At 34.8% G+C, this 12,897-nt stretch overlaps 1 protein-coding gene across 1 annotated transcript in view; it reads left to right on the top strand.

The window, feature by feature from the left end:
• ADAMTS19 (ADAM metallopeptidase with thrombospondin type 1 motif 19) overlaps positions 1 to 12,175 on the top strand; it is a 226,973-nt gene extending 214,798 nt beyond the window's left edge. Inside the window, exons 22-23 of the mRNA XM_004420243.3 lie at positions 8,576 to 8,753; positions 10,910 to 12,175. Of these exons, the coding sequence (XP_004420300.2) occupies positions 8,576 to 8,753; positions 10,910 to 11,061 (330 nt within the window). The 3' untranslated portion in view covers positions 11,062 to 12,175. The remainder of the gene's footprint in view (positions 1 to 8,575; positions 8,754 to 10,909) is intronic.
• The last annotated feature ends 722 nt before the right edge of the window (positions 12,176 to 12,897 follow it).

The raw sequence follows: 12,897 nt of genomic DNA, 5'->3' as shown, positions 1-12,897 counted from the left end.
TATAGTGGTATTTTTACTATTGAGTTTTCTGCCTCTTTGGGGTAATGTTTAACAGGACATTTTACAGGATTTACAGCTTGAAGAGTTTTACAGTTTAACATTAGAGTTTAACATGCACAGATTAATAGTTCCATAAACTCACTGGCAAACTAGTTGATTATTTAACCTAAGTCTACAAATTTACTTACACCATAAGGTTCCAATTGGTTCCCAAATGTAAGTTATCTAAATATTCAGAGTAACAAATAACTAGCACCAAAACAGTGTCTGTGTGACTATTCTGAAGTTCTGAAAGGAAAGGTGGAATAAAATTTAACTAATAATTTTAAAGTTTGGCATTTTACCATAGAATCCCAATACCTAAGGCTAGATGTGGAAGTCTTTTTTAGCTCCGTGTTCAAAATCACATATGCAGAATACATCTACTTGATCTTAGAACCCATAGAGCACAGAAGTACTACATGAATCTGATCAGTGGAAAGAATGAGTGTCTCCTCTCTAAATAGGAGAGTAGTTAATAGATATTTATGGATATCCCATTTTAAAGGGTTATTAAGTGAAATTAAGTTGTCCAGAAGTACATAGGTTACTTCTTGGACAGAAGACAACAGTGTTCTTTGGTGAATTTGACAGAGACATGATACTAGACAGATTATACCATGAGCCATTATGGAAATTCTTACATGATTCATGAATTTTCAATGACAGAAAGATAATTTTATACTTGGCACAAGTAGATTCAAGTGGTACTATGGACAAGCCTTGACAATGTCCTAAAATCGTGGTGACTATTCTCCTCCTTATTTTGACACTTTATAAATTTGTAGACGGCTATTTATTGGTGGCTGTGTAGCCCTTTTTCTTTGAATTAAACGTGTTTTACTCATGTCAATATATTACAGAGCATGTTTGCTATCATTCACTAGTATTTAGTGAATTGATATCACTAAGGATAGTGGTATTCATAGCAACTTTGTGGAACAATATATGTAGATTATTTTTAAAAGGTACAGATTCTTGACAAACATATTCAAATATATCATAAAAAGAATATTTCTATATAAAATAATGAAAATTTAGCAACAGAGTACACTCATATCTTATTTGATCCATCAAAACTTATTCATACCATTGTGCTAATTAAGACCTAATTATCCTCAACGCATCAGATTAGACTTGAAAACTTAAATAATTTAATCGGGCCACAGTTATTTATCAGCACACACTCACTGCCCTGGAACACACTGAAATTATAACATCAATAAAATGTCTCAAGATAAATGGCCTTTCCTTGCACACCTTCTATAAGGTGTTTACATATTTTTCAAAGTTTTAAACCAAGATCTTAGCAACACTGTCTATTAAGTGATAAATAAGACTATGTCAGGAATGAAATTAACATGGTCAGTTTCTTCCTGCAATTTACTTTTGGGGCAGTGCCTCACCACTCATCCACCCATCTTCCGAAAGAGGATTTTGGAAGAAAGAATCCCCACCTTGGCTTGTCCATGAGATAGACTTCACAGCCATTCAGAGTTCATTTCATCCTTTTGTTTCTATGATAATGTCACAGTTAGGAATTTGTTAAGAATTTTTTGAGTGTGTTTTTTTCCCTACATTTTTTCTGTTTCCCCTCATTTTTTCGCATTTAGGCCAATCCATAGATTTGCTAAATCGTTCTGGCGTCTTAACTTGCCTTTACCAGTACTGGCAAACTCTGCCTACTTCAGAGCTATCATCTAACTTAGTAAATAAAACTTTCCAAGAGTTCATGTCTATATCTATCACCAGATCATCCTTGGCATTTTAGAAAAATATAAACATCTGAGTTAAGTAAATGTTTACAGTACACTTCCACCAACTTGGACATTGTTTGTACTTCCCCAGATATTTCCCTTTCAGTTAGTTTATTTAGATGAAATTTCCTAGGTAAAATAAATTTGGTTAGCTCTTATTACTTGGCATAAGAATGACAGAAAGAAAATAAAGTTTTAGATAATGGAAATGGTTATAAGGTTCTGTAAGACGTATCTCATTTTAAAAGATGATAAAGCCTTCTTGTTGATTTACTGACATTTGTATTCGTGGTTCTCATTTACTAAACTATTTCTGTATTCATTTTAATAGTCCAAACTGTTTGAATTATTGAGAAAGTTTCCCTTATCATGTTTAGTGTTTGACATGCAAGCTACAGTGTAGGCATAATTTAATACAGTCTTAGAAATTGTCACTAATATCCCAGGGCAAGAAAGGATTTATGTATTTCACTATAAGAAAAATCTATGGTAATATTATCTAAAGATATTTCCCATGTGTACCCAAGTGCAAAGAGGTCGTAATTTTCTCAGGTAGATCGAAATGATGAATATCACTAAGTCAATAAAACAAATTTCATTTTCAGAGACTTTGGGGCTCATTTTTTGGTGGGGAAGAGGGAATACCAACATTAATTTTCCTTTTGCCTTGTTATCTCTATCAAAATAACTCTTTAACTTCAAAATTGTTTGAGCAATTTTCTATGCTGTTTAAGTTTGTTCTGAAGATTACTGTTCCTTTTCTACTCTAGTAAACCTGGGACATCAAGATTGTGTTTCCTGTTCAGAATTAAAGGCTTCTAGTTCGTGGAATTGATTCACGAGGTGCTTTGTTTTTAAAGGTCCTGCAGGGCAATATTAAACTGTTTGGGGAACAGAATATTTGTCAGACAATACAAGTCTCTCTTTTTAAAATACTCTAGTCAGGAAATTTTCCTTGTAAAAGAAATATCAATGACAAGTTATATGGTACATACTGTGTTTCTTTACCAGTTGCTGGCAAATTGTTGTTGACATTTTAGCATTTTGGCCTTTAGTGGATGTCTTTAATGCTGCCTTGTTTCAAATGTATTTTAAATTTACTTGGTACATGTGTGAAGAGCAAGATTTAAAATGTATTAGAAAAATGACTGAGAGAAGGAAGGAAGGAGGGAGGGAGGGAAGAAAAGAAGGAGAGAAGGAAGAAAAGAAGGAAGGAAAGAGAAAGCCATTGAAATTGATCCAAGATCTGTAGAAACACAGTGGAAAGAACATCACATTTGAAATCAAAAGACGTGAATTTGAGGTTTGTCTCTCCTTCTTACGGAGAAAGTCTTTGCCACCTTCCTCATGAGTCCTTCCGTGATCATCGCATTCGAATTGCAACACCCTCCACCCCAAACTTTACCAGTCCTCCTTCCCAGCTTTAGTTTTCTCCCCAGCCCCTCTCAATATCTAATATATAATTTATTACTTTCTTGCCCCCCCCATTAGAATGTAAACTCCTTGAGAACATGTATTTTTGTCTATTTTGTATACTATCACATCCCAGTGTCTAGAACGGTGTTTGGCACGTTGTAGACTTTTGGTAAATATTTGTTGAATGAATGAATGAAATAATCTCTATGAGCCTCACTCTTTCCATTTGTAAAGTTATTAGGGTTATAAGGAAGATTAACCAAGACATTGTGTGTAAAAGCATATTAGATAATGCCTGGAATATAATAGGTATTTCATGTGTCCGTTCATTTGTGTTTGTCATCTAATACATAGATTTGTCAGTAAGTTGTCTACAGATAGAGGGGCTGTATGTCCTAGATTACTCAGAACTGTCCCAATGTATGCCTGTCATCTAGGAATAATTATTATCAGCAACTTCTTTTTTGAAGCAGAAGAAGAGATTATCCAGATTTTTGTGGGTTTTTTTTTTTTTTGGCTGGGAAAGATTTGCTCTGAGCTAACATCTGTTGCCAATCTTGCTCTCTCTTTTTTTTTCCCTTCCCAAAGCCCGAGTACACAGTTGTATATTTTAGTTGTAAGTCCTTCTAGTTCTTCTGCGTGAGCCGCTGCCACAGCATGGCTACTGACAGACAAGTGGTGTGGTTCTGCACCTGGGAACTGAACCTGGGCCACCGAAGCAGAGTGCCCCGAACTTTTACTGCTAGGCCATCAGGGCTGGCTCTCAGCAACTTCTTTCACAAATGCCCTGATTTGGATGATCAATTATATGATCTCCCCATCTAAAGATAAATCATGCATGTGAATTGTCAGAGCAAAAGAGTTTATCTCATACCACATAACCTGAGTTATAACAAAACAAAACAAAAAGCCCCTCTAATTCATTAATGTTTAGGTTAACAGTAAGATACAAGGATTAGAGCTTAATTTGGCAGGACAGGAGAAAAGAAAAGGTTTCTGACTGTTAACATAAAGAGGAGTGTTAGCAATCTTCTGGTATGAAGTCATGTTTAAGTGGCCAGTCTCTGAATTCAGTACCTGTGGGTTCAAACTCCAATTCCACCTCTTCTTAGCTGTAAACCTTTGGGCAATTTGAGCCTCTATTTTCTCATCTGTGTAAAAGCGATAGTAATAGTACTCATGGGCTTCATGTAAGATATTAAAATAATTATAACCTCTAACAGTACCTGGCATATAATAAATACTAAATAAGTACTAACTACTGTTAGCATTGTATGATGTAAAGCTTTCAGAAGTAGTATTATTGGTTTCCTTTGATCCTAAAGCAGCAAACCATGGTTCTGTAATGCAGCTGATTATTTAAAACATTAAACAACTGGCTAAAAGTAGATGAAATTGCCCAGCTTCCATAGTATTTAGTAATCTGTTTCTAACTCCAACTATTTTATACTTTTTTTGATAAAGTTTATTGAATAAAGTACCAGGTCCATAGTATTAATAATTCCTGCTGTTTTTATTTTCTACACAGGATCCTGAACATAATGGGTGATCAAAAAATATTTGAAAAAGACATAAATGATTATACTGAGACATTCAAGCAAACTATAATTTTGAGACTTCGTTTAACAGAACTTCCATCTTACCATTGTTGGGTAGCACAGTGAATAATTAGATAATGAATTAGAGTCCTTACTGTTATGAAGCTTCACCACTTAAAAATTGCCAGACTACAGTAACTTTTAATAATAAGTTGTTTGGAATTTTTGCTTTCATAGTAATTTCCACCTGAAAGTGTAGCTGTGATCTACGGCAATGCCATGCTTAACAAGAAGGAAAAATAAGTCCCAGGTAAATTAGTTGTTAGAGACAATATTAGACCCCAGATCTCCTCATTTCAAAGCCAGAATTATTTTGGCTTTTTCTTTTAATGTCTGTCTGTGTTTAATCATAGTGACATGATTGGAGAAAATATCCAATTATTTAGTAGTGTCTTCTATAATAAAGTAAGAACTGGTTTAGAAGGTATATTGGGGTCTCACTTATTCCATTTCAATATCTGTTCATTTTTCACACATGTGTAATAAAGTTTTTACCAAAATATATTTTACAAAGAAAATAATTACTAGTAAGAACTTGATATTTTTATAATTAAAGTATTCTAATGAAAATTAGATTCTCAGGCTATTAGATTAGTTTTATAATAAAGCTTATTCTATTAGTTTCAAAGGCAGAAATGATACTGTTTTAGTTAAGTGAAGTACAGAACTTCCGTTATTTCCTGGATACTATTTTTATTTTCTGGTTGTTCTCAAATAGTTACAAAATTTAACTTGCATAAGGAATACAACTGACATCTTTTTCTTTTAAGTTTTTCAAATGTTTATGAAAGGCACTCTTCAGCCATTATCTGCTAAAATTATATATTCTGAGTTATCATGTGTCTATAGTTACTTTATTTCATTGTTTATAATCCTGAAAAATGATGTGTTACTTTGGTTTGCTCATATCCTTTAGAGTTGATATAAGATTAATCAAAAGTATTGGGAATAATCTGTGACTGATTACTGGGTTCCTTGACATGTGGTTGAGAACCTTCTCTATTGCATTGGAATGAGCTCATCTATTATACAACTTCTATTATTCTTTAGATTTCTCAAATATTGTGATTACTCCCAAAATCTACAGAAATTTTAGGAGTAGATTCTAGAATGATATTTTTCCATATTAACTTGACCCCTTAAAAGTTTTTAGTTTAACTATTTTGAATTTTCCTGAAAATATTTTTCTAAGAAGCATGATGTCTTTGTTTATATAATTATATCCATTCTATAGAACAGTATTAAGATGCTTTCAAGGGAGAAAGACCATGTCAAACAGTTACTACTCTTATAATAGTTGTAATTTGTAATAAAGCTTAAACTGAACTGGAAACATTCAGAGCCTGTGGAAGTTAACAAGAAAAAAATCAGATTTAAAGGGATGTAACATCCCAGTTGTTCTTTAATCTGCTATTTGCAGAAAGCTAAGAATACATCAGATATAAAGAGACTGTTATGCAGAAATACTTACAGAAAAAAATTTAGAAGGATCAGTTCTCTGTAAAGTAGAGCCACATTAATGGCACGCACATAAAATTCCATTATTCTTAGTAAGCTATTTTCGTACCTGACATGTAGATTTTATTACTGAAGGTGACATGACAATGGGCCTAATTTCAAGAGATTTACCATCTACCTGAAGAGACAAACTAGGTGCATTAAAAGATATTAATCAAAGATAGGAAACAATACAAATCAGCTTATGTTAAATACAGGTGACCAGTAGTTTCCAAACTCAGACTACGCAACGGAGTCACCTAGATATTTTTTTAAATGCATATTCCCAGACCCCATCTGAGTTTATTGACTTAGAAATTCTAGATCTCAAAATCTATAATTAAAAAAAATTTTTCTCCAAGTGGTTCTAAAGGATAGCCTCTGATACATGGATATATGGTTTTAAACCATAAATGTTGCATAAATTTGCATAAGTAGTTGGGATAATTATGGAATGCTTCCTGGAGGTAGTGGATTTGAGATTGTGATTTGAAAAGAGCCAAGGCATTTGGAAAAGAGTAATACTGTGAGCACAGTTGTAGATGTGGGAATAGAAATCGTACGGGTATGATTAGTCTATAATAGAGCAAATAATTCCTGAAGCAGAGAGGTGGAAATTAAGGTTGAGGAGGTGGATAAATGCCAGCCTGGAGGTTCTGGGGTACTGAGCTTTATCTTGTAGGCAATGGTGAACTCAATAACCAAAGATTTTTGTCCAAGGAGATTATATATGTAAAGCAATTTTGAAAGAATACATATTCAGTGTTAATAAGTGGGACGGATTGGAAGGCTGGGGACTAAAGACAAAGCAAACAGTGACTAGGCTTCAGGGGACGAGGGTTTGTGTAGAATGCCTCTTGTGCAAAAAAAAATAAGAAGAGCTGGGACTCATGATGATAGTAAAGGAAGAATTGACAGCAAAGAAAGTGCGATCGTAACAATGACTTGGTAAAATACAAAGGGGGAAAAAAAAACATTGCAAACCTCGTGCCTGCACCTAAAAAGTGACAATCAGAACGTATTTACCAATTTTCAATTAGAATACACCAAGATCATCTCTTTAAATAGTTCTAAATCTAAACTTTAGAACTATTTAGCCAAATATGGTTAACTCTTTACTGTATAGAAAATAATCTGACTAGTAAATAAATCATGATTTTCAGAAACACAAGCACTTTCCCTCTTTCACATGTAATTTTGATACCATAAAGTAATTGTATTTTTGGGGCCGGCCTGGTGGCACAGCAGTTAAGTGTGAGAGCTCCGCTTCGGTGGCCCAGGGTTTGAAGGTTTGGATCCCGGGTGTGCACCAATGCACCGCTTGTCAAGTCATGCTGTGGCAGCGTCCCATATAAAGTAGAGGAAGATGGGCACGGATGTTAGCCCAGGGCCAATCTTCCTTAGCAAAAAAGAGGAGGGTTGGCATCTGATGTTAGCTCAGGGCTGATCTTCCTCACCAAAAAAACAATAATAATAATAATTGTATTTTCTCAGTCAAATAAGCATTAACTTATTTGTGTAACAAATTAAATCTAGTAATATTTGTGGACTCAAGAGAATTCTCTAATAAAAGATGATTGTACATTGTATATGTTCTTCTTTCCAAAATATCTTACAAATGAAGACAAACTACATTTAGCTGAAATACAAGGAATCCATTAAAAGGGTATTTTATTAGAAAAATCCAGATCATCAAATATTTTTATTAGCACATTATTGGATGTCATGTACTCTGCCAAGAAATAGCAGTTATTTCAGTAACACATCAGGTTGATAAGCTATGTTGATATTGTTGATAAACATTTTAAAGCCAGAGCAAGTGGAGTAGAGGAGTAGATTGAAAGACTATAACAAGGATCTAGCTCCATTGTTGGGCATATACTAACTCTTGAGCATTAGTGACTAAATTAAAGAATCGTGAATCAATCATTTGGTGCAAACTAGACATTAGAACTTTAAAAACTGTCAGCCCAAGTGCAATATTGGTATCATTCACTCTCATTCCTTCCAAGTCATAGTCTCCAACTTTCTTTATCCTTCTTTACTCGCCTATATCCTTCGTTGCCCAAAGCTCTGCCTTAGGTCAGCCAGAGGTTCTGAACAGCATTGTGCCCAAGTTATGACCATCAACGTTTCTTACCCGTTTTGTACCAACGCTGGATGTTGTGGCTCATGTTCAATTTTAAGAAATATAGGGAGAAGGGGGCTCACAGCCTAGAAAAAGTAAACAGCAAAAAAGACTTGTAACAACCCTTGTATCTCTCCTAGTGCTCAATTACTTGTGGCAAAGGAATGCAGTCCCGTGTTATCCAGTGCATGCACAAGATCACAGGAAGACATGGAAATGAATGTTTTTCTTCAGAAAAACCTGCAGCATACAGGCCATGCCACCTTCAGCCCTGCAATGAGAAGATTAATGTAAATACCATAACATCACCCAGGCTGGGTAAGCAGACCAAAAAGGAGATGGTTTTGAGAAACATAGAAATGTTCATGGCTGCTTCTATTTTGCATATCACTTTAAAGCTTAGTTATAAATCTATACTAGTTAGTTTGATTCTGACTAAATTGGATACGTTTAACTATAGTTTAGTCCCAATGGTCAGGTGGATAAAAAATCCTAAAGAGTAAACTGCTTTGATTCCTGAAACTGTCTACTCAGAGCCAGACCCTGGGAATACGAATGCCACACTACCCAAGGTCGTCTTATCAAGGGTTGAAGAATGTAACCACGTTTTGGGTTCTGCCCAGTCCCATGGCAGAACTATCAATTAAGGTAACGTCTGTGGAAAGGTGAGGTTGTGGTGTATACCTTAGATCTCTCCATTGTTAATAGCTTTCCTTGTGATCCTGAGTACAAATTATTCTTTGGAGAGTAAAAAATGGCTTTCAAGAAGAATGGGTGCATGGATCTACACCACTGAACAAGAGGTACCAATTTTTCATCTTTAAGGATATAATGTTAAACACAAATAAATACTAGTAACATTGATTTACATAGTTTTTTATGTTATAAAATGCTTCCATATATATTCTCAATTCCTGTTATTCAGTGTAATCCATCATCAAGAAGTAGAATTTGTATTTTAAGTAGACATAGCCTATATTTGCATAACAAATATTTATGAATGAATTAACCTTTATTTCTGTGGCAATTAGTGACTTTTAACAGCACTGTTACCTGGCTGTCATTGGATTAATTTATCTTTAACACTTTCAGTTTTAATCTGTGTGTATAATCTCCAGGGAACAATTTAATCATACAGAATAATATTGCCAAAATGCAAGGAGCTAAATTGTCATAGATACCTTTCCAGGCATAAGATTCAATCAAATGGAAAAGTTTGGTTCTTCATGGAAATACAAAAATTCTCTTTTTTCAAGCCAAATAATTAACATTTCTAAGAAGTAATCAGTTCAAGTAGAATTAAGACTAGTTAAGACAAAAAGTCAAGCAATCCTAGAGCAGATGCTCTAAATCCATGTAGTCAAACACAACATAATTCCTTTCTCTAACAATTACTTGGAGTCCTTCTTGAAGTATCATGTGGCAGAAAATAATGGATTAAAAGAAGAACTTAATTAAAATTACATTTTCTCTGTTTATTATTCCTTGAAGGTATATCCCCAAACACAGAAGCACAGTGGTTGGAAAATCTGAGGGCTTTAAAAGTAAAATAATGAATCCTATTAGAATAGTGGCAAAAGAAAGAATTGCAGGAGGACTTTTATTATACAGGCCAGAACACACTATTTCTTTAGAAAAAATGAGGCCAAATCTACATGACCAAATGTTCTATACCAAGTTCTCATTTCAAATACTCTATTGCTATAAATTTCAATCGCTTTTGATAATCAGCTTTGATTTTAGAGATGCCTGAAATCACAATCCCCAGATATCCCACCTAGACATGTCTGCTATCTGGGAAACGAGGAATGTGAAATAAGTGTGAGCATATTTTTGTTTTGCTATTTCTTTGCAATTTCATCCATACCAATACTTATTAATTTGCATTTCCATAAAAGTGGACATACTGAACACATTCATTTTTCTTTTTAATCTTCTCACCTAAAAATCTAAAAGAAGCTTAAATGAAGGGCATAAAATTGAACCTTAAAAGCCATTTGCGGGGCTGGCCTTGTGGCGTAGTGGTTAAGTTCGCGTGCTCCCCTTTGGCAACCTGGGGTTCGCTGGTTCAGATCCCGGGCGCCACCCATGCACCACTTGTCAAGCCGTGCTGTGGCAGCGTCCCATACAAAGCAGAGAAAGATGGGCACGGATGTTAGCTCAGGGCTAATCTTCCTCACACACACACACACACACAAAGCCATTTGCAGTACAACTCAGTGAATTTGGGAAATCTATCTTTAATAAGTCTAAAAAAAGCTCATAAGTGAAATCGTTATTCATTATCTTTACTCCTTTATCATAGAGTGTGTGTGTATGTGTGTGTTTATCTCTGTCTTTTAAGTTCCAGAAGATCATATAAATGAGGCAAAGTGAGGGTACAAAATCCCCCCACTTAAATGATTGCTCTTGGTTTCTACTCATGACACCTAGGATATCTCCACGTATTGAGTTCCCTGTGTTCTGCTTCACAGCTGCTCTGACTTTCAAGTGCCTGGGAGACCAGTGGCCCGTGTACTGCCGAGTGATACGTGAGAAGAACCTATGTCAGGACATGCGGTGGTATCAGCGCTGCTGTGACACGTGCAGGGACTTCTATGCCCAAAAGCTGCAGCAGAAGAGTTGACCTCTAGCACGCTGGCTGGCTCACAGCTCTTCGAAATTACATTATTTATAAACACACACACTAGCATGTTTTTCAGACCAAATATTATCAGATTACATATAATTTAATCAAATTAATTTATTTTTTTGCCTGCCAAACATCCAATATGGTGTTTGTTTTGGTTATACAAACATTTTGATTTATACTATATGGCTTCATAAATAATTTTATGTGAATAAGTTGGATCCAGTTTCCGGAATAAAAATAAAAAGGGGGAAAGAAACCCAAGATGATTAGGCTTTAAAAACATTTTTTTTTTAAGTTAGAGCTGTCTCTAAGGTGCTACTCTCTCCCCACCAATACCATTGAGTTATCCAGAATGTAGACTAATTTAGCGTAATAGTTTAGTTATATATGGAGAGAAATGATTTTTGTTTTTTGGTGTCCTGATGCAGAATTAGCCCATTTTCTGTAACCTGCAGGAGATGTGTAAACATAACAAACCTCATAGTGTTGAACAGGTTTTTAGAGAATGTATTATGAATTTGGTTCAGATTTAGAGCTATCCATAGGAAAAATTCTACTGTAATGATAACCTTATTTTAATAATGGAAAAGAAAAGTCAAAATATAGACTTTGATCATGTTCATGAACAAGTACTTGAACACAAGTATTGTAACAATGAAACACTGTAATGACTTACACTGAATCACCATTGCACTGTTGATATAGTGTAGAGAAACCGTTATAGAAATGGTAACATCCTACAAAAATGTGTATTATTTTAACATGTTCTCATTAGATTTTAGCTTTTTAAAATATTTTGAACAAAGAAAGCATTGATCCACCCATTTCCTTGTATCTTTTTAGCAGATTTATAAAAGAGTATAGTACTTAGCCTCACAAATCATGATGAGAAAATTTACTAGATATTTTTCAGCCTTTTCCCTAGAACAAGGAAAAACAAAAAGCTTATAATACTGTGGTAGTTTCATTGTGTTTTTTCCTTTTAAAAAGTAAAAAGTTTTACAATTCTGTGAAACGTTAAAAAACCAGCTTAAATGTTTTCTTGTGAGAAAATATTGTACATGATTCACATGATTTCTTAGATTTTTCAATAAAATATGTGAAACTTCCTGTTGGGAGGCAATTCTTCATAGGTCTGACATTGACACATGTCCTGGCACTGTCTGCTTTTGTTCTGGAGTATATTCTAAGGGATATTTGTATAGTGAACAGCCTTGGAAGATAAAGATAGTGTCTCTCTTTGGAGCAAAGGGCAGACATGCTTTCTTCTCAGTATAAAAGTTTCAGGTTTCCTAAAACTGGAGTCTTTCTCCTATAATACAACCCACTGCATGTGCAGGTATCAGCTGGCTCTCTTCGTGTTGCCCTGTGGGAATTGGGGCTCAGGGAACTGGTGCAAGAACATGCTGATTTTCTGGCTCCTGCTGTTGCTGTGAGTAATGAAGTCCTTTGTCTGTAACCCAGGAAGCTTATGTCTTCTGCCATGCAAGTGTAGCCGGCTAACTTGATATAGAGTAAAACCTCAAAATCTTCACCATTCTTCACACTTCCCTCATTAATATTTTTCACCTTCCTTTTAATATGGAGGACATTTTGTTTCTAGATCATCTCTTACTATGTATATCCTTTAATTTAATTGCTGAGATATAAAATTAACCAATATCAATACATCTTATGTAAGATAGTAGGGAAATGAGAAAGGGAAATATTACATAGGAAGAGGAGACAGTCTCAATCCATCCCTTGATTACTGAATCCATGACTCTAGGTGGAAATATCACCATACGTTGGCTGATGAATCAGACCGTATATAACATCTTAGAGGACCTC

The sequence above is a fragment of the Ceratotherium simum genome, chromosome 4, assembly GCF_057802395.1.
Source record: "Ceratotherium simum simum isolate JZ-2026a chromosome 4, ASM5780239v1, whole genome shotgun sequence".
In the NCBI taxonomy this organism is placed as follows: domain Eukaryota; kingdom Metazoa; phylum Chordata; class Mammalia; order Perissodactyla; family Rhinocerotidae; genus Ceratotherium; species Ceratotherium simum.
This window is presented reverse-complemented; position numbering and strand designations above follow the sequence as displayed.